Genomic DNA, 23265 nt, shown 5'->3' with positions numbered 1-23265 from the left:
GTGTTATCCTCTATGATTTTACCCATGTGCATGTTTGGCTTTTTCAAGTTTTGTGTGTGCTTGTTTTTAAAAATGGTTGAATTAATAAACTGAACTAAACTAAAACTAGGGATCCCCCTTTCCATTTCCTTTCCCTAATGCACATGAGTGGGGGAGAAGAGCAAGCGCTTCTGAGCAATAGCGCACATTTTGGGAAACGGAATCTATCGGTTATTCACATGGAAAAAGAACAGAGTGCAACACAGTTGAATCAAGACACACTATAGAAGTTTGAAGAGAATGTGATGTACATCCACAGGAGATATCAAATGAGGCTTCAATCCAATTATGTAACTGTAGAAAACAGATTACACCATCTGATGAGAAAGATGTTACTCTGCATTACAGATGTGATTCAAGACTATATAAGCCAAGGCATTGTAGAGCAGGTGCTTAGTGATCATTCAGATATCCCTCAGAGTAGTGTTTGATGCATCCTCGCATGAGAGAGATACACTTTATATACAAAAGTATGTGGACACCCCTTCAAATTTGTGGATTTGTCTATTTCAGCCACAACCGTTGCTGACAGGTGTGTAAAAATCGAGCACACAGCCATGCAATCCCCATAGACAAACATTGGCAGTAGAATGGCCTTACTGAGCTCAGTGACTTTCAACGTGGCGCCGTCATAGGATTCCACCTGTCCAACAAGTCAGTTTGTCAAATTTCTGCCCTGTTAGACCTGCCCTGGTCAACTGTAAGTGCTGTTATTGTGAAGTGGAATTGTCTAGGAGAAACAACGACTCCGCGAAGTAGTAGGCCACACAAGCTCACAGATCGGGACAACCGAGTGCTGAAGCGCGTAGCGCATAAAAATTGTCTGTCCTCGGTTGCAACATTAACTATCGAGTTCTAAACTGCTTCTGGAAGCAACGTCAGCATAAGAACTGTTCGTCGGGAGCTTCATGAAATGGGTTTCCATGTCCGAGCAGCCGCACAGAAGCCTAAGATCACCATGCGCAATACCAAGCGTCTGCTGGAGTGGTGTAAAGCTCGCCGCCATTGGACTCAGGAGCAGTGGAAACGCACTGCCTTGAGTGATGAATCAGACTTTACCATCTGTCAGTCCGACGAACTAATCTAGGTTTGGAGGATGCCAGGAGAATGCTACCTGTTAGCACAAAGCCCTGACCTCAACCCCATCAAACACCTTTGGGATGAATTGGAATGCAGACTGCGAGCCAGCCCTCATCGCTCAACATCTGTGCCCGACCTCGCTAATGCTCGTGGCTGAATGTATGCAAGTCCCCACAGCAATGTTACAACATCTAGCGGAAAGCCTTCCCAGAAGAGTGGAGGCTGTTATAGGGGGACCAACTCCATATTAATGCTCATGATTTTGTAATAAGATGTTTGATGAGCATCGTTCGTTAAATGACTGCTTACTAACAGGTTCAAATCTAAACCCTGACCTGTTGAGTATCCTAATTAACTTCAGGCAGAACAGAGTAGTGCTAATGGCAGACACCACGAAAGCATTTCTGTAAATCTCACAAAACGAAATGGACAGATACGTATTGAGATTCTTATGGACAAGTGAAATCCCCATGTTAAATGAAGAAATCAAGATGTACACTCTTGACGAGAGTTCCATTTAGAGCACCTGCAAGCCCATTGCTTTTAGCAGCCACAATCTGAACAAGTATGAGGGGGTCTATACAGACATGGTAACTTTACTGATGGAATGTGTGCATGTTGACGACCTCATCTGCAGAACAGAGGACAAAGAAACAGCCTCTGATATAACCACGAAGGCTAAAGAGAGCATGGACAGCACAAGCTTGAAACTATGCAAATGCAAAACAAATTCACACAAGATGCAAACTGAACAGACAAAAGGAGAAAGTAATGGGAAAAAATGTAAGCGAAAATTCAAACTCCTTCGAAAGTACTAGGATTAACATGGAGAACAGGCACTGACAAATTAGTGTTTGAAATGAAAGATTTGATTGAATTCCTGAAAGACAAGAAAAAAGCAAAACGAGGAGTACTTCTGCTGAACAAATATTTGATCCTATCAGATTTGCATTGGGATCAAGTGTCTATTCCAAGAAATGTGGCAACAGGGCCTGTCATGGGACGAAGAGCTTCCACAAAAATTGCTTACATGCATGTAAAGAATGTGCGGCGCTCAGATTAAGGAAAGAAGAGGAGGGAGTATCAACCTACGTGAGTCGAGGTGTAACCCAAAAATGTAATCAGCATTGCAAAGGAAAAGGCGCAACGGTTCGCTCACCATTGAAAAATCTTTGTTTTATTCAAGCAAGGTTAAAAGATCAATGTTTTGGCCTACAGTGGCCTTCATCAGAATAACACTCAGATGAATACAGTCATGACACAAAGATGTTTGTTGTCGGCTTATTCACAGAAAGTACAGCTTCTGAGCAGAAGACTAATTGAATCCTACAGACGAAGAACCATAAATGTGACATTTAAAAAAAAAAGAGATATACATGAAAAATCATTATTGGACACCCTTTTTCTATTGTGAACCGGTTTCACAAGCTTTCCACGCGCTAATTAACAATCATTTTAAATTTAAAGATAGAATAACCGTTTATGTGCACCACTCAGAATGGACGGACAAGTTTCGGACAACTTTTCTGTTGCTGATGAAAATCGCCGAAATGTGGGAAAGAAACGTAAAACAAAACTAAAAGAATGGAAAGACAGGCAAAGGAAGATCTTACAGGATGCGGGAAAACACTATATAAATCATAAGGGTCAAGAAAAAACCAAAAGAGGTATGTGGAAGAACCGTTTATCAAACAATCAAGCTAGCTAGCTATAGAGTACAGTAACTAACATGTATGTTCTGAGTTGTCTAATTTGTAACTATAGAGAAAACATATTAGCTAAAGTTCGTTGGCTACTAACTTATACTTTATCGTTACAAATGTTATTGCTAGATTATAGAAGAAGCATAGCTAGCTACTTTTTCTCCATCCACCGGATGATTCGACGTGGCTACAGTAGCTAGCTAGTTAGCTAGCTAGTTATATGTAACGTTACACTGTATCCTGCAGGGAAGAGCGTGATTCTCTCCGGCTTAGAACAGGTTAGAACAGGTTAGAAATAAGACAAAACGGCTATTATTATAATAGCTATATTGAACACTTGCATAGTTTAACTTTGACAGTAATGATACGTACATTAACGTTAACTCTAAAAGTGCAGTGTTACACAATGGTGCAATACAAACTCATTCTGTGTATAGGTTGGGAGTGTGTGAAATATGGGGGTCCTGATCTAGCAATACCCTGAATGCACTACAGTATATTCAATTCTGAATTTATCATTGTCAATTTTTATTGCAGCATGAGGTGAAACTGAGACGTAAACCTGAGGATACAAAGGAGAACAAACGACGGAAACAAACCTTCAAATACCATGTACAGCAAGCAGGCCAGAGATTGAATGTGTGCAAGGTCACAAGTTACTTATTTACTGCTGCCACCTCAGTACAGAAGGACATTTCTTGCCTTTAGCATGGGTTTAACGCAATTCAAAACTGAATTGCTGATCATAGTGTCAAACGCAAAGAGAATGGTTTTCTGAACGTTTTGTAATATTGACCTTCGGGACCTGCATAATGGACATGCATATTGGCACATCACATTGATCCATATTTGATATGTACAAGTTGTGCTTGTTTTGATTGAATTCATTGAATTGTATTCTATTTTTGTAGTTATTCTATGGTATGTTCACACTGAGGGCTTCATTTTAAAATGAGACTAAGATTTCAATACTCAACTTTTAAGAAAAGTCATCAGTGCTAAAGTTGATAGACCACCTTTAAATGAATCTCCATACAAATGAATTAACTACATATTGCATTTAAGTTATTTACATGAAGGGCATCGGTACTTGAAAGTACTTAAAACATCATATCAGGTGTTAAAAAAGGACATCTTACAAGAGTCATGCAAAATGTCACATATACTGTTCTTCCACAAACTGAAATCATCACTGGAGATATACTGTTCTTCCACATTTTAAAAATTAAAACGGCAATAAAAAAAAGTATTTTTTGAAATAACAAAAAAATCTAAATTGTTGTTGGAAGATATGGGTATGGTGAATTATTTGTCAACCATAAAACACCTAATGTGGTACAGACAATTAATAATGTAAAAATAACTGACTATCTTAAAATTGAAAAATTGTCACATATGGTTCTTCGTCTGTAGGATTCAATGATGGAAACAGGGACAACAACCTATTACATATCTTATTAAAAAGTTATGCAAATGTTTACACTGTCAAATGGCCAAAATATGGTGAGTGAATGCTATATTATGGCTAAGTCTAAACGTCATGAAAAAACTGAATTCAAGTAAGGATAGTTATATTGTCATACCGTCCTTCTCTCATCCCGGGATTTGTGGTATTATGGTATTACTGGCATAGGACACAAGGGGGTGACAAAAAAACATTGGCAAATGATAACAAAAGTAGCACAAGTAATAGTGGATTTCCATGGAGGCTGCTAGCTAAATATGCTCACGAGCGCAAACAAAAATAAACTAATTGCAAAGACAGGCTATCCAGCTCATACACATATAGTATCGGTCAAAAGTTTGGACACATCTACTCATTCAAGGGTTTATCTTTATTTGTACTATTTTATGCATTGTAGAATAATAGTGAAGACATCAACACTATGAAATAACACATGTGGAATCATGTAGTAACCAAAAAAGTACAGTACAGATGCTGCAGCCTACATACAGACTTGAAATCATTGGCCACTTTAATAAATGGAACAAGAGACACTTTAAAATGTCACTTTAATAATGTTTACATAACTTGCATTACTCATCTCATATGTATATACTGAAACTATACTATCTACTGTCTCATAGTCTATGCCGTTCTGACTTTGCTCGTCCATATATTTATATTTTCTTAATTCCATTCCTTTACTTAAATTTGTGTATATTAGGTATTTACTGTGAAATTGTTAGATATTACTTGTTAGATATTGCTGCATTGTCGGAACTAGAAGCACAAGCATTTCGCTACACCCGTAAATAACATCTGCTAAACAAATAAAACTAGATTTGATTAGCAGGCAGTGTTAATTGTCCAATCACATTTTGGAACAATGAGTGCATTCTGACATCACGTGCAGAAAGCAACTCACGCTGGGGCGACCGTTAGATATTTTTGGAACTCATGTGTGAAAAAGCTAACCTCGCATTTTATCTGAGAAAAGTAGGCTGGCTATACCGAGGAAAGGACAAAACACAGACCTAAAATGCTTCTTACTGTAATTTTTGCTCAGCATCAAACAAATGTTGTGCTTCAGGTTCCCTTCTCCAGAAAAATGCAAGATTAACTTTAAGCAAAACATTAGGAAATGTAGCTGGTTACATTCTCTCTATGATAAACATTAGAGATATGATGGTGATGCATCGTTTTTGCAAAAAAACAGAATGTTTCACTAATGTATTTTCTGTGAAGGGAAACTATAGTTGCATGTCCCTCATTACTCTATTGAAGCAAAATAAAAAAACACTTTCAGTATAAAATGCAACCCCTGGCTGGACACTGCTGGACTCACCTGCTCTCACTTTCTCCCGTTGTGCTATTTACAAACAAACACGTTACTGGCTACACTGTTCTGGGGAACTACGATTAGCTTCATAATGTAAAATAATGTGACAGGCGAAAATGAAGATCTCTCCTCCACTTTCAGCCAGGAGAGTTTGACATGCATATTATTAATATTAGCTCTTTGTGTACATCCAAGGGCCAGCCGTGCTGCCCTGTTCTGAGCAAATTACAATTTTCCTAAGTCCTTATTTGTGGCACCTGACCACATGACTGAACAGTAGTCAAGGTGAGACAAAACTAGGGCCTGTAGGACCTGCCTTGTTGATAGTGTTGTTAAGAAGGCAGAGCATCGCTTTATTATAGACAGACTTCTCCCCATCTTAGCTACTACTGTATCAATATGTTTTGACCATGACAGTTTACAATCTAGGGTTACTCAAAGCAGTTTAGTCATCTCAAGTTGCTCAATTTCCACATGATTTATTTAAAGATTTAGTTGAGGTTTAGGGTTTAGTGAGCGTTTTGTTCCAAATACAATACTTTTAGAAATATTTAGGGCTAACTTATTCCTTGCCACCCACTCTGAAACTAACTGCAGCTCTTTGTTGAGTGTTGCAGTCAATTCAGTCGCTGTAGTAGCTGACGTGTATAGTGTTGAGTCATCCGCATACATAGACACTGGCTTTACTCAAAGTTAGTGGCATGTCGTTAGTAAAAAATTTAAAAAGCTGTAAAAATCTGTGAAGAGACTGAAAGTAGTGATATGCTGCTGGCAAGTAAATTAAGCAGCACTGCAGTTAGCCTACAGCTAGAGCAGTGTTGCATAACAGAGGGCCCCTGATCCCCTTATGCATCTAGTTTGTTTCAGGAAAAAGTGCACAGTCATTATCTGCAGAAAGAAGGAAAAATGGAAAGAAGGAAAGCATGAATGCAAGGTAAGGTAGAAGCAGCATCTGTCTGAGAACCAATCAGACAGACAAAACCTTGACTAGGCAGGTATAGCCTAGGCCCAGTGCATTTTAAAGTGTTGCGTAACCCTGACTATTGGAGATTAAGTGCAGTCAATTCATTAGCTGCATTAGCTGAAAGAAGGAAGGAAAGCATGAATGGAGGGTAAAGAAGCAGCTAAGAACGTAAGATGAAGAAGTATGACCCAGTCAAGACAGTTTACGAAAGTGAACCTCTTCAATTAGTGGCATTATCAAGTGGTATAACGGCTGGTAGAGCTTTAACTTTTTAAAATGTTGAGCTGTATGGCACAATGCCCTGTAAGGAAGAAGTATGAAAAGGTTCAACAGCTTGTGAATGTGAAACTTTTAATCAGTGGGGGATTATCAAGTGGCATAACCGCAGTGTGAGTTACAGCCATAACCTTTCACAATGTTCAGTCGTATTGCACCCTGATTAAAAGTTGTCAGATTGGCACGAACATAACTACATATTAAAACGTCTACATATCTGAATGCATCCCAGTGCAAAGCATTAAGTACATTGGTGTTACAATGTATTCATAATCTTTGACTGATTCCACATTTTGTTGTGTTACAGCCTGAATTAAAATGGATTAAAAAACAATGTTTTATTACCCATCTTCACACAATACCATAACGACAAAGTGAAAAGCAGAAATACCTTATTTACATAAGTATTCAGACCCTTTTGCTATGATACTGGAAATTGAGCTCAGGTGCATGCTGTATCCATTGTTCATCAAGGCAAAGGGTGGCTATTTGAAGAATCTCAAACATAAAATATATTTTGATTGGTTTAACACTTGTTTGGTTACTACATAATTCAATGTGTGTTTTTTCATAGTTTTGATGTCTTCATTATTATTCTATAATGTAGAAAATAGTAAAAAAAATAAAGAAAAACCCTTGAATGAGTAGGTGCTCTAAAACTTTTGACCGGTAGTGTATATTGCGAAGGAGAGGTGAGGCATTGAGTGCAGCAATCAAGGAACGTGTACTTGACACTTTAACAACCGGCTCAAGATGACATCCACCTCATGTTCAAACATGATAAACAGCTTGGAAATAACCAGTCAGCTAAACAGTCAGTCAACAGACAAACTGGCTAATCCTCAAAGGCTTGTGGTTATTTGGCCGGCAGGCATGATATCCCCCAGGATAAAGAGAAACAGCATGCTCTCTCTTTGACAGTTGAGTGATTTTTTTGGTTTTCACTGAGTGTTCACACATAACCATGGGACACACCGTGCTCCAGGCTCGAGGGAACGGGCATTCCAATGTGTGTGTGTCACTGTACTAGTACACTCGGTGTGTGTGTGTGTGTCATTAGGCCTACGCGAAGACCAATCTGTTTTTAATTTGTACAGTGGACTAGTATTAGGGACAATTTTCAACAGTGACACAACTATTTCCTTAAAGGGCCACTTTGTGATATTTCCATCCTTGTAAAGTGTCTAACCCCATCATAAGCCAAAACATAAGATTGTTTTATACTCTAATTTGAAATAAGGGGTAAACTATCAATAAATGATCAAGTACTCCAGTCATTTAGATGATGTGCACACGTCCATGTTATTCAATAGTACACTGGGGTTTCGATAATGCTTGTACAGCTGCAACATTGTAATAACATGGAATAGCTAACTGTATCCCACTGTGAGCCATATTTAACATTTTTATCTGAGTGATAACAGGTCTATCCAGCTGTTAATCGGAACAGCAACAACAGTAAGAGAACAGAACAGAGAATAGAGAACAGAACATTGCTTTGGACACTAGGAAGTCATATTGGACCAAAACCAAGTGAGTGGTTGTCGTAGTGAGCTGCTAACCCTTTATATGCTATTGTGTTCTTTCAACTTTTAAAAACGGTAAACATTTATTTTTTGAAAGACCAATTAAATACAATTGTGTTATTTGAAATGCTCAAATAATAATCCAAATTTATGTTAGGCAATACTGAACGGCATGAGTGTGTTATTAAAATCTGTTGAAAATATTAACACGGTTATAAAGAATAGACTCCTCCAATCCCCCCTCAACATTTATATGAAACACAAACTATAGTGCACACAGTGTAGCATACAATCGCGTAACGTTACTTAAAACGCAACTAAACCCTATTCAGGGCAATAGTCGCATAGCCCATAACCCAGTGAATGATCAGATATGAGCGAGAAGTAGGACAACAGATGTTCACATACGGAGGCATTCGATCCGTTATGATGACGATTCAGTACAATGCCTCCAATGTTTGAGAAGCCTAGCCCATAAACTATGCTGAGTAGAAGAAAGGGAAAACAAAAAAGTCGTCAAGTTACCATATCGTTCCGGCTGTTGAGGTATTTTTCGACTTGTGATAAACGTCTCACTGCTGCGCTGGGCATAATCACCGTGTTCGTCTCGCGGTCCGTTTTAGGAACTATGATCGGTCTAGTGTTCCGTTCTCAATGTTTCATCATCTGTACTCTCCCACCATGTCGACCAACCCTTCACACGTTGATCTGACCACTCTCGTTTCTCCTTTCCAAGACCTAAAATACAAGAAAACAACGTGCACTCCGACACCGCCCACTTTAAGGTCTGCGGAACACGAGGGTGATGAGTTCAACTCTAGTCCACCTAGTCCTAGCCTCTGCAGAGTGGTCTCAACTAGTTACCACCCTTTTTTTTCAATTTCTGCCTAAAATGACATACCCAAATCTAACTGCCTGTAGCTCAGTACCTGATGCAAGGATATGCATATTCTTGATACCATTTGAAAGGAAACACTTCGAAGTTTGTGGAAACTTGAAATGGATGTAGGAGAATATAACACATTAGATCAAAAACATGCATTTTCAAAAATGCAGCATCTTTGAAATGCAAGAGAAAAGGCCATAGTTATAGTTTTAGGTGTCTTTTGGCTGTTGGCCACCAGATGGCAGCAGTGTGTGTGCAAAGTTTCAGACTGATCCAGTGAAGCATGACTAAATAACTATATAGAACATACAAAAATGCTATAGTGATAAAAAAAATGGAAGTCCACACACTCCCGGGAATGTCATACATGATGGATAATTAACCTCCCTACAGAAAATACACTAACCTTTGCACATCTAGATGGCCGGGAGGGGTGGGTGTTTAGGGCCTGAGACAGCAGGTGTTCAAACTGTAGAACCCAGTTACTACATTTGAATCTAAAAGGGGATTTTATAAAACAAAACTATGCTACCGACCTTTTATCTCTGGGACCCTCAGGATCACAAATCAGAGCAAGATTACTGAATGCAAGTACATTATTTACCTTCAGAGGTGAATGTATCAAACCAGTTGCAGTGATAAGTGTTTTGTTGTTGTGCACTCTCCTCAAACAATAGCATGTTATTTTTTCACAGTAGTGACTACTGTAAATTGGATAGTGCAGTTAGATTAACAATAATTTAAGCTTTCTGCTCATATAAGACATGTCTATGTCCTGGAAAGTTGGCTGTTACTTACGACATTCTAGTCACATTAGCGCACATTAGCAACAACCGTCCTGGTTTAGGGACACCAATCCCGTAGGATGTCATATTATTTAGTAGATTCAATGGTTGTAAAGATGGGGAGAAGTTTGTTTGTAATAAAGATACGCTTAGTTATTTTGACCCCACACTCCACGAAGCAAGTCCTGCAGGCTCTAGTTTGACCTTATCTCGATCATTGTCATATGGTCAAGCGTTGCAAAGACTTGGATTAGCTGCAGTTGGCCTGGAACTGAGCGGCACATCTTGCTCTTCATTGTAATCAGAGGGCTAATACTAATGCTATGCATCCCAGTCTCTCTTGGCTAAGAGTTGAGGAGAGACTGACGGCGTCACTTCTCGTTTTTGTAAAAAAAAACGTGTTGTTTGAAAAGTCAATTTACACTCAGCACAGACACACACACTTACCCGATCAGACATGCCACCAGGGGTGTTTTCACAGTCCCCAGGTCCAGAATAAATTCAAAGAAACGTACAGTATAATACAAAACCATGAGTGCATGGAACTCCATTCCATCTCATAAAGTGCAAGTGATCAGCAAAGCTGGTTGAATTTTTTTGGTTGAATTTTTTTATTTTTAAAGCACCACCTTTCAGCACAACGCCTCTCCCCCATGTGATCTACTTGTGTGTATGTACTGAGATGTATGTGTAACTGATAGATGCACACACACGCACACTACACGTTCATGTTTTTCAATGTATGTCAATTGTAAAGTCTTTTTTGCCTGTAATGTATTTTCTGTTACCTGTCGGACCACGGTAAGAATAGCTATGGCCATTGGTGTCGGCTAATGAGGATATTACTAAATCAAATCAAACGCGAAGGACATAGAATATGCTGGGACGGATCCTGCAACACAGTCAGCTTGCCTCAGCCGTGGGGAACCTGAATAATATATTTTCAGGTGTGTTTTAACTCCACCAGTTACATGCCACTTGATTGGAAACTATTATGGTTGTCTTGCATTGCATTTGATGTGATACTGTACAGCTACAATGTATTTGTGTATTAATACTTCTCATCCCTTCCTGTGCAGTGCCTGAGTTAGCGGCAGAGCTAATGTAGGGCCACCGCAAGCTCATGAACCCAGAGGGCTCATGGAATGACCTCATGTACGATCAGCACTGCATGGGCATCAAGAACACGCACAACATGAACCTCATTCGAAACTTTAGCAAAGTGCAGGGCCTGTCGGACGACCTGGCCAAGCAATTGTGTATAGTGCTGCAGCGCACCATGGGCAAGGCTGGAGGCCACAGTGAGCAGGGAAGTTGGTGCATTGCTTCCCAACAGGTTCTTGACAGGTTCTTCACGCTCTACCACAACACTGTGTCCATCAGGGTGCAGGAACTGGCTGCAGAGGACCTGGCAGCCAACACGATCGTGTCACTCCTCACCTGGTCCTCAATTAATACTTACAAAAGTAAGTCTGTACTGCCCTCTGTGACTCATGTAGCATCAGAGATATCTACACACCAGTCCAATCATTCCTTGCTATGCTAATGTTGCTGACAGTGGCTTGTACTAACTGCGTAATAACACAAATTGGACTGATGCCCAGATATCGCCTGCAGGAACTCTTTTGGAGGACTCTGATGATGAGAACTTCCCTGGTTTTGAGTAGCATGAACCTCGCCTGCCAAAGCCTGCATTGTCTCGGTTTCTACAGGCTTGGTTTTTTAATGCGGGGGAGGAGTGTGGCGAAATCCTGCACAGAGCCTTCACCGTGCGTTGCCACTAAGTGTGCACCCGCTGTCAGGAAGGCAGAAGTAATACAGCTATCCTACCTGTGTGTGAGCTCTCTGAAAACTGCTGCGCTGACAATGTCTATGCAACTCAGTATTGGCGTATTTAGATTATAAAAGGTAGTTCGCCTGTGTTATCGCTCTACTCTCGACGTGTTTGGAACCTGTTGCGGTCGTTCAATCATTTCATCTCATGGAATACGAGCAGCATTAATGTGAAGCCTAGAGAGAAAAAGCGAGAGCGCAAGAACAGTTCTGAATATTGTCAGACTGCATCTGTGAGACTCTTGAGCAGTTTACAAACATTAACAAGTGTCTGACAAATGGCTCAGCCTATCACTACTCCAACCGTAACAAATGTGCAACAACAGAAAGGGATGACACCAAATTTATGAACATCTGAAAGGACAAAAGCAAACTGACACTCAATCTCTATCTCTCGCTCGCTCGCATACACAAAAACACATACATACACACACACGTACACATTTCACACTCACTTATCCACTCATTATCTAAACCTCCACACCCATAGCCTATTCCCCCCGAAGCCAGTCTCAACCAAACACCAAACAGAGCCCTCAAAGCAATTAAGGATTAAGGATTTATCAGGACATTGGCTTGAGTGTTAACTCTTTGCTCAGAGACCCACCCTACCAGGACCAGAGTCCATGGGATTGGGAAAAGGCCAGCCATTCCAGACTAGTTTATCTTGCATCATAAATTGCTTAACTTTGTTCCTTTTCTTTACAAACAATTGTTACTGTTCTTAGAATTGAAGGTGTTTGAAGGCTTACTACCTGAATAGGATACCTTATCTGGAGTTCAAACAGACATGCTGTTGTTACGACGTCTCCTGTTCTGTTGGCGAGGCTTGGGTTGTGTCTGAAATGCAAAACTTCTTATGAGTGAGTGGTCACCAGTATGGACACAGAAAGAGAACAGGGCCCGTACTGACAAAGAGTCGGAGTGCTGATATAGGATCAGTTAAGTATGCAACAGGTCAAACACGTATGACAAGTGTGAGACACAGTAAGCAGAAATAGACACATTCAAATTCCACTACAATCATAATGAATATGATTGATTATATGGACAGAGAGGACGTGATCTTACTCGGAGATGCTTCGTGCCCAGTGCAGTAAAATAATAGTTCCAATGCCAAAAGGGGCAAAAGGGAAGTTGATTGATAATAGGGATATCCTTGTCACACCAATGTGCCGGTAGGGATATCCTTGTCTCATCACGCACCAGCGACTCCTGTGGCGGGCCGGGCGCGGTGCGCGCTAACCAAGGTTGCCAGGTGCACGGTGTTTCCTCCGACACATTGGTGTGGCTGGCTTCCGGGTTGGATGCGCGCTGTGTTAAGAAGCAGTTTCGGCTTGGTTGGGTTGTGTATCGGAGGACGCATGACTTTCAACCTTCGTCTCTCCCGAGCCCGTACGGGAGGTGTAGCGAAGAGACAAGATAGTAGCTACTAACAATTGGATACCACGAAATTGGGGAGAAAAAGGGGGTAAAATGTATTTTAAAAATTTAATTAAATAAATAAATAAAATATTATATGATCGGGCCGTGCAGAAGCGGTAGGATCAGATATGAGGATATTAGATCCCTGGTTACGTGACAATGGAATCTAAAAACAGAAGCCAGCAATGTATTCACTAGGTCATCAAGTTTTAATGAGAGTTCCATTTTTAGGAGACATTCACCAGGTGACAACAGCAAAACAGGGCTGACATATGTCTGTGCTTGTGTCACTACTACCCCATTTGCATCAGCCTGATAAAATATTGATCAACCAATAGGACTAACTTCCACTTTAAGACATTTGACTCGGATAACACAAAGCTGTTAGGACCTCAATATACAGATTTAGCAAAATTGACATGTAAAGACATGTAAATCATCTAGGCCTATGTGAATAACATTTACTGCTGCTCATTATGGTACCAACATAATAATGCTGAGTTTAGACAGGCAGACCAACTCTTTTTTTTCTCAAATAATAATTGGTATTTTGTCCAATCACAATAGATCTTTCACATCAGATCCTTTTCAGAGCTGATCTGATTGGTCAACAGATTTCATTCGTGAAAGAAAATGACGGTCTGCCTGTGTGAACACAGACCAAGAGCTGTAACGTAATCTGGATCTGGGGAGACTTGCCTATTTTTATCAAATTGGTCACCATTTATCACCTCTTTGCAAAAACAATAATAGATATTCATACCTCTGGCATAGTCCGCTGCAAGAACAACGTCACAACAGGATAAGCCGCATAGTCATAAGAAGGTCAAGATTATCTACACACAGTATAATAAGCAATTATACTATAGATTCTTATTGTTTTGAATGGTAAGCAATGCAATCTGAACAGAAAACCCCCCAGAAAAGTCAGTCAATATTATTGGGAAATATGGTAATCCAGGTCAGAAATAGCCTCTTGGACCCTGGGAAGGTGACTGCATTGTGGGTAGATAACTGCCCCTTTTCTGATACTCACAGAGAAACCTTTATGATGCAGATTGTTGACCTTCTCAATTTATTGAAACAGTGGGTACGCAACATCAGTCCAGCAGCATGATCCATAGAAATGGCAATTTCTCATTCTGCATTCTGTGTCTCACCTACTCAAACCGTATTGAATGACAAATTATTTTTGTGATATTCAGCAATATCAATTCTCTCAAATTCTGCAGCAAATCACATGCGTATAGCTTTTTAGCTATACTCTTATAGCCTATATACGCCTAAAGCTGCTTATATACATTCTTAGCTAAAGCCTCTCATAATAGAGCATGTGGTTAACTCCAATTCACCTCATGTAGAGATCAATATCAGCAACAATTAAAGTACACTTGACTCCAGGGACTCCATTAAGACATTACATACTATACCCTTTTGAATATGAATAAAAGCTTGGGGTCACCATCAATAAATCCTACATGCAGGTTCTCTCAACACAGACTTAAGCATAGTCCTGGATTTTTAGTCCAGGCTTAATCTGGACTAGATTTCATCTGTGTTTGGGAAACCAGCTCCATATGTAAAGCAATTTAACTCTGGAATCTCCCCATTCCTCTGCCTCATTTTCTACAGATTTACATTGAATTGACCTGGAATTACTGCAATTCATTCATTTAAATTAGCCTGTACAGACCAGGGGCCAATTTTTCAAAAATGATCTGCTAGGATTTCTCCAATCGGATAGGATTAAATGTTAGAATTGGGTTTTCAAAACTGAAAAATGTGATTCTGATCATCTGGATAGGGATAAGGATTGGGTCATCCAATCTCACCTTTAAATCAGGATTAAATGTTGTTTTTACATTTTTCAAAGCTCTAAGGTAGTGATTAGGATAAAATGCATATTGAGAAAGACACCAGTGATAATGCCTATGAAAGGGCAGAAAAGCAGACTTGTTGGCTGAAGATCAAGTTGTCATGCTCCAACAAAGAGACAAATCTGTGCATTCGCTTACTCCAAGCACACTTGAAAGATGCCCAAGTTGTGTTTTCAGATGATAATATGTATTTAGAATGAGGTGGTGATTTTTCAAAGCAGTGAAAATCCAGATTGTAGGATGTTGATAGTGACATCTGGATCAGAATGATCCACAAGAGGTTGGTGGCACCTTAATTGGGGAGGATGGGCTCCTGGTAATGGCTGGAGCAGAATCAGTGAAATGGTATCAAACATGGTTTCAAGGGGTGCTGCAGCATCCTCTGCACCCTTACTTCCCTCAGCTACAGTGGGGCAAAAAAGTATTTAGTCAGCCACCAATTGTGCAAGTTCTCCCGCTTAAAAAGATGAGAGAGCCCTGTCATTTTCATCATAGGTACACTTCAACTATGACAGACAAAATGAGAAAAAAAATCCAGAAAATCACATTGTAGGATTTTGAATGAATTTATTTGCAAATTATGGTGGAAAATAAGTATCTGGTCACCTACAAACAAGCAAGATTTCTGGCTCTCACAGACCTGTAACTTCTTCTTTAAGAGGCTCCTCTGTCCACCACTCGTTACCTGTATTAATGGCACCTGTTTGAACTTGTTATCAGTATAAAAGACACCTGTCCACAACCTCAAACAGTCACACTCAAATGTCTACTATGGCCAAGATCAAAGAGCTGTCAAAGGACACCAGAAACAAAATTGTAGACCTGCACCAGGCTGGGAAGACTGAATCTGCAAATCTGTTTGAAGAAATCAACTGTGGGAGCAATTATTAGGAAATGGAAGACATACAAGACCACTGATAATCTCCCTCGATCTGGGGCTCCACGCAAGATCTCACCCCGTGGGGTCAAAATGATCACAAGAACAGTGAGCAAAAATCCCAGACCACACGGGGGGACCTAGTGGATGACCTGCAGAGAGCTGGGACCAAAGTAACAAAGCCTACCATCAGTAACACACTACGCCGCCAGGGACTCAAATCCTGCAGTGCCAGTACATGTCCAGGCCCGTCTGAAGTTTGCTAGAGAGCATTTGGATGATCCAGAAGAAGATTGGGAGAATGTCATATGGTCAGATGAAAACAAAATATAACTTTTTGGTAAAAACTCAACTCGTCGTGTTTGGAGGACAAAGAATGCGGAGTTGCATCCAAAGAACACCATACCTACTGTAAAGCATGGGGGTGGAAACATCATGCTTTGTATGATGCCGTGTAAAGGAAAGAATAAATGGGGCCATGTATCGTGAGATTTTGAGTGAAAACCTCCTTCCATGAAGGATGAAACGTGGCTGGGTCTTTCAGCATGACAATGATCCCAAACACACCGCCCAGTGGCCTAGCCAGTCTCCAGATCTCAACCCCATAGACAATATTTGCAGGGAGTTGAAAGTCTGTGTTGCCCAGCAACAGCCCCAAAACATCAATGCTCTAGAGGAGATCTGCATGGAGCAATGGGCCAAAATACCAGCAACAGTGTGTGAAAACCTTGTGAAGACTTACAGAAAACGTTTGACCTCTGTCATTGCCAACAAAGGGTATATAACAAAGTATTGAGATAAAATGTTGTTATTGACCAAATACTTATTTTCCACCATAATTTGCAAATAAATTCATTAAAAATCCTACAATGTGATTTTCTGGATTGTTTTTCTCATTTTGTCTGTCATAGTTGAAGTGTACCTATGATGAAAATTACAGGCCCCTCTCATCTTTCTAAGTGGGAGAACTTGCACAATTGGTGGCTGACTAAATACTTTTTTGCCCCACTGTATGTGTGTCATAGGATGCTGCTGAGGGTAGGATGGCTCATAATAAATGGCTAAAATGGAATGGAAACCATGTGTTTGATGAGTATGCTACCATTCCATTTATTCTGTTCCAGACATTACTATGAGCCCGTTCTCCCCAATTAAGGTGCCACCGGCCTCCTGTGATGAGTGCGCAACTTCTGCAAGCGCTTATGCTCTACTGCTCTGTGCCACTACGCAAAAGTAATGATAATGCATGCAATGCTTTATTATTCAGTATGGAGACAAAGTGGAGTCGCAATTCAATGACTCAGACACGAGATGTATGTAGCAGGGATTCCAGACAATCATGGATTATAAAGCAAAAACAAGCCACGCCGTGGACACTGACATCATGTTCCCGGACAAGCTAAACACCTTCTTCACCTGCTTCAAGGGAAACATAGTGCCACCACCGCCGACGTAAGACATTTAAGCGTGTTAATCCTCGCAAGGCTGCCGGCCCTGATGGCATCCCTAGCCGCGTCCTAGACCAGCTGGCTGGAGTGTTTACGGACATATTCAATCTTTCCCTATCCCAGTCTGTTGTCCCCACTTGCTTCAAGATGTCCACCATTGTCCCTGTAACCAAGAAAGCGAGAGGTAACTGAACTAAATGACTATCGCCCGTAGGACTCACTTCTGCCATCATGAAGTGCTTTGAGAGACTAGTCAAGGATCATGTCACCTCCACCTTACCCAACATCCTAAACCCACTGCAATTTACATACCGCCCAAATAGATCCACGGATGACGCAATTCGCCATTGCACTGCACACTGCCATCTGGACCTACACTACCATTCAAAAGTTTGGGGTCACTTAGAAATGTCCTTGTTTTTGAAAGAAAAGCAATTTTTTTTGCAGATAAAAATGACATCAAATTGATCAGAAATACAGTGTAAACATTGTTAACGTTGTAAATGACTATTGTAGCTGGAAACAGCAGATTTTTATGGAATATCTACATAGGCCCATTATCCGTAGCCATCACTCCTGTGTTCTAATGGCACGTAGTGTTAGCTAATCCAAGTTTATAATTTTAAAAGGCTAATTGATCATTAGTAAACCCCTTTGCAATTATGTTAGCACAGCTGAAAACTGTTGTCCTGATTAAAGAAGAAATAAAACTGGCCTTCTTTAGACTAGTTGAGTATCTGGAGCATCAGCATTTGTGGGTTCGATTACAGGCTCAAAATGTCCAGAAACAAATAACTTTGTTCTGAAACTCGTCAGTCCATTCTTGTTCTGAGAAATTAAGGCTATTCCATGCGAGAAATTGCCAAGAAACTGAAGATACAACGCTGTGTACTACTCCCTTCACAGAATAGCGCAAACTGGCCCAAAACAGAATAGAAAGAGGAGTGGGAGGCCCCGGTGCACAACTGAGCAAGAGGACAAGTGAATTAGTGTCTAGTTTGAGAAAGACGCCTCACACGTCCTCAACTGGCACATTCATTAAATAGTACCCACAAGACACCAGTCTCAATGTCAACAGTTAAGAGGAGACTCTGGGATGCTGGCATTCTAGGCAGAGTTCCTCTGTCCAGTGTCTGTGTTCTTTTGCCCATCTTAAGCTTTTATTTTTATTGGCCAGTCTAAGATACGGCTTTTTCATTGCAACTGTGCCTAGAAGGCCAGCATCCCGGAGTCGCCTCTTCATTGTTGACGTTGAGACTGGTGTTTTGCGAGTACTATTTAATGAAGCTGCCATTGGAGCGCTTGTGAGGCGTCTGGTGGAGTGCTCAAGAGATGGTTGCTCTTCTGGAAGGTTCTTTCATCTCCACAGAGGAACTCTGGAGCTCTGTCCGAGTGACCATCAGGTTCTTGGTCATTTCCATGACCAAGGCCCTTCACCCCAGATTGCTCAGTTTGGCTGGATGGCCAACTCTAGGAAAAGTCTTGGTTGTTCCGAACTTCATCCATTTAAGAATGATGGAGGCCACTGTGTTCTTGGGGACCTTCAACGCTGAATACATTTTTTGGTACCCTTCCCCAGGTCTGTCCCTCAACATAATCCTGTCTCGGAGATCTACGGACAATTCCTTCGACCTCATGGCTTGGTTTTTGTTCTGACATGCACTGTCAACTGTGGGGCCTTTTTATATGGACAGATGTGTGCCTTTCCAAATCATTTCCAATCAATTGAATTGACCACAGGTGGACTCCAATCAAGTTGTAGAAACATCAATGATAAGCAATGGAAACAGGATGCACCTGAGCTCTGAAAAACTTATGTAAATAAGATATTTCCATTTTTTATACATTTGCAAAAATTACAAATAAACTGATTTCACTTAGTCAATATGGGGTATTGTGTGAAGATGAGGAAAATGATTTAATCAATTTTAAAATAAGCTGTAACGTAACAAAATGTGAAAAAAAGAAGTGGTCTGATTACATTCCGAATGCTCTGTACAGTCGTGGCGAAAGGTTTTCAGAATGACACATATTCATTTTTAAAGTCTGCTGCCTCAGTTTGTATGATGGCAATTTGCATATACTCCAGAATGTTATGGAGAGTGATCAGATGAATTGCAATTAATTGCAAAGTCCCTCTTTTCCATGCAAATGAACTGAATCCCCCCAAAAACATTCCCGCTGTATTTCAGCCCTGCCACAAAAGGACCAGCTGACAACATGTCAGTGATTCTCTCGTTAACACAGGTGTGAGTGTTGATGAGGACAAGGCTGGAGATCTCTCTGTCATGCTGATTGAGTTCGAATAACTAGCTTCAAAAGGAAGGTGGTGCTTGGAATCATTGTTCTTCCTCTGTCAACCATGATTACCTGCAAGGAAACATGCGCCGTCATCATTGCTTTGCACAAAAAGGGCTTCACAGGCAAGGATATTGCTGCCAGTAAGAATGCACCTAAATCAACCATTTATCGGATCATCAAAAACTTCAAGGAGAGCGGTTCAATTGTTGTGAAGAAGGCTTCAGGGCGCCCAAGAAAGTCCAGCAAGCGCCAGGACCGTCTCCTAAAGTTGATTCAGCTGCGGGATTGGGGCACCACCATTACAGAGCTTGCTCAGGAATGGCAGCAGGCAGATGTGAGTGCATCTGCACGCACAGTGTGGCAAAGACTTTTGGGGGATGGCCTGGTGTCAAGAAGGGCAGCAAAGCCGCCACTTCTCTCCAGGAAAAAACATCAGGGACAGACTGATATTCTGCAAAAGGTACAGGGATTGGACTGCTGAGGACTGAGGTAAAGTCATTTTCTCTGATGAATCCCCTTTCTGATTGTTTGGAGGATCCAGAAAAAAAGCTTGTCCGGAGAAGACAAGGTGAGCGCTACCATCAGTCCTGTGTCATGCCAACAGTAAAGCATCCGGAGACCATTCATGTGCAGGGTTGCTTCTCAGCCAAGGGAGTGGGCTCACTCACAATTTTGCCTAAGAACACAGCCACGAATGAAGAATGGTACCATCACATCCTCCGAGAGCAACTTCTCCCAACCATCCAGGAACAGTTTGGTGACGAACAATGCCTTTTCCAGCATGATGGAGCACCTTGCCATAAGGCAAAAGTGATAACTAAGTGGCTCGGGGAAAAAAACATAGATATTTTGGGTCCACGGCCAGGAACTCCCCAGACCTTAATCCCATTGAGAACTTGTGGTCAATCCTCAAGAAGCGTGTGGACAAACAAAAACCCACAAATTCTGACAAAATCCAAGCATTGATTATGCAAGAATGGGCTGCCATCAGTCAGAATGTGGCTGAGGTCCTTGATGATCTTCTTGGCCTTGCTGTGACACCGGGTGCTATAGATGTCCCGGAGGGCAGGCAGTGTACCCCAGGTGATGCTTTGGGCAGGCCGCACCACCCTCTGGAGAGCCCTGCGGTTGCAGATGGTGCAGTTGCCGTACCAAGCGGTGATACAGCCGAACAGGACTCTCTCAATGGAGCATCTGTAAAAGTTTGTGAGGGTCTTACGGGCCAAGCTGAATTTCTTCAGTCTCCTGAAGTCGCTGTTGCGCCTTCTTCACCACACTGTCTATATGGGTGGACCATTTTAGATTGTCAAATTGTGTACGCCAAGGAACTTTAAGCTTTTCACCTTCTCCGCTGATGTGTGATGCTCCCCATCAGGCCTTTATGGTATGATGGAAGGCCAGATGGAAGGCACATGACAGCCCACTTGGAGTTTGCCAAAAGGCACCTAAAGGACTCTCAGATCATGAGAAACAAGATTCTCTGGTCTGATGAAACCAAGATTGAACTCTTTGGCCTGAATGCCAAGCGTCACATCTGGAAAAAACCTAGCACCATCCCTACGGTGAAGCATGGTGGTGGCAGCATCATGCTGTGGGGATGTTTTTCAGCGACAGGGAGACTAGTCAGAATCGAGGCAAAGATGAACGGCGCAAAGTACAGAGAGATCCTTTATGAAATCCTGCTCCAGAGCACTCTGGGCCTCAGACTGGGGCGAAGGTTCACCTTCCAACAGGAAGACCACCCTAAGCACACAGCCAAGACAATGCAGGAGTGGCTTCAGGAGTCCTTGAGTTGCCCAACCAGAGCACAATCAAACATCTCTGGAGAGACCTGAAAATAGCTGTGCAGCGAAGTTACCCATCAAACCTGACAGAGCTTGAGAGGATCTGCAGAGAAGAATGGGAGAAACTCACCAAATACAGGTGTGCCAAGCTTGTAGCGTCATACTCAAAAAGACTAGGAGGCTGTAATCACTGCCAAAAGTGCTTCAAGTACTGAGTAAAGGGTCTGAATACTTATGTAAATGTGAATAGTTTATTTTTAATAGAGTAGCAACAATTTTTGTTTAACCTGTTTTTGCTTTGTCATTATGGGGTATTGTGTAGATTGATGAATGATTTTAAAAAAAATCAATTTTAGAATAAGGTTGTATCGTAACAAAATGTGGAAAAAAATTGCCACACTTTGCCTTGATGACAACTTTGCATACTCTTGGCATTCTCTCAACCAGCTTCACTTGGAATGCTTTTCCAATAGTCTTGAAGGAGTTCCCACATATGCTGAGCACTTGTTGGCTGCTTTCCTTCACTCTGCGGTCCAACTCATCCCAAACCATCTCAATTGGGTTGAGGTTGGGTGATTGTGGAGGCCAGGTCATCTGATGCAGCAATCCATCACTCTCCTTGGTCAAATAGCCCTTACACAGCCTAGAGGTGTGTTGGGTCATTGTCCTGTTAAAAAACAAATTATAGTCCCACTAAGCGCAAACCAGATGGGGTGGTGTATCTCTGCAGAATGCTGTGGTAGCCATGCTGGTTAAGTGTGCCTTGAGTTCTGAATAAATCACTGACAGTGTCACCAGCAAAGCACTCCCACACAATTACACCTCCTCCATGCTTCATGGTGGGAACCACAATGCGGAGATCATCCGTTGAACTACTCTGCATCTCACAAAGACACAGCGGTTGGAACCAAAAATCTCAAATCTGGACTCATCAGACCAAAAATGACAGATTTCTACCGGTCTAATGTCCATCGCTCGTGTTTCTTGGCCCAAGCAAGTCTCTTCTTCTTATTGGTGTCCTTTAGTAGTGGTTTCTTTGCAGCAATTCGACCATGAAGGCCCGATTCACGCAGCCCGATTCACACAGTTGATCTTAAGATATGTCTGTTACTTGAACTCTGTGAAGCATTTATTTGGGCTGCAATTTCTGAGGCTGGTAACTCTAATGAACTTATCCTCTGCAGCAGGATAAGTGGAATGTGGTAACTCTGGGTCTTCCTTCTTGTGGCGGTCCTCATGAGATCCAGTTTCATTACAGTGCTTGATGGTTGTTGCTACTGCACTTGAAGAAACTTTCAAAGTTCTTGAAATTTTCCGCATTGACTGACCTTCGTGTCTTAAAGTAATGGACTGTTGTTTCTCTTTGCTTAGTTGAGCTGTTAAGACATAATATGGACTTGGTCTTTTACCAAATAGGGCCATCTTCTGTATACCACCCCTATCTTGTCACAACACAACTGATTGGCTCAAACGCATTAAGAAATTCCACAAATTAACTTTTAAAAAGGCACACCTGTTAATTGAAATGCATTCCAGGTGACTACCTCATGAAGCTGGTTGAGTGAATGCCTAGAGTGTGCGAAGCTGTCAAAGGCAAAGAGTGGCTACTTCGAAGAATCTCTAATTCACATTTTTTATTTGTTTAACACTTTGGTTTCTACATGATTCCATAGGTGTT

At 41.3% G+C, this 23265-nt stretch overlaps 1 protein-coding gene across 1 annotated transcript in view; it reads right to left on the bottom strand.

Annotated features, from left to right (window-relative positions):
• Positions 1–9184, bottom strand: part of LOC139408766 (transmembrane and coiled-coil domain protein 3-like) — a 47582-nt gene extending 38398 nt beyond the window's left edge. Inside the window, exon 1 of the mRNA XM_071153068.1 lies at positions 8897–9184. Within this exon, the coding sequence (XP_071009169.1) occupies positions 8897–8962 (66 nt within the window). The 5' untranslated portion in view covers positions 8963–9184. The remainder of the gene's footprint in view (positions 1–8896) is intronic.
• Between the last annotated feature and the right edge of the window lie 14081 nt (positions 9185–23265).

Source organism: Oncorhynchus clarkii, chromosome 1, assembly GCF_045791955.1.
Source record: "Oncorhynchus clarkii lewisi isolate Uvic-CL-2024 chromosome 1, UVic_Ocla_1.0, whole genome shotgun sequence".
Lineage (NCBI taxonomy): Eukaryota > Metazoa > Chordata > Actinopteri > Salmoniformes > Salmonidae > Oncorhynchus > Oncorhynchus clarkii.
The sequence above is the reverse complement of the archived record's forward strand: the minus strand, read 5'-3'. Positions and strand labels throughout refer to the sequence as shown.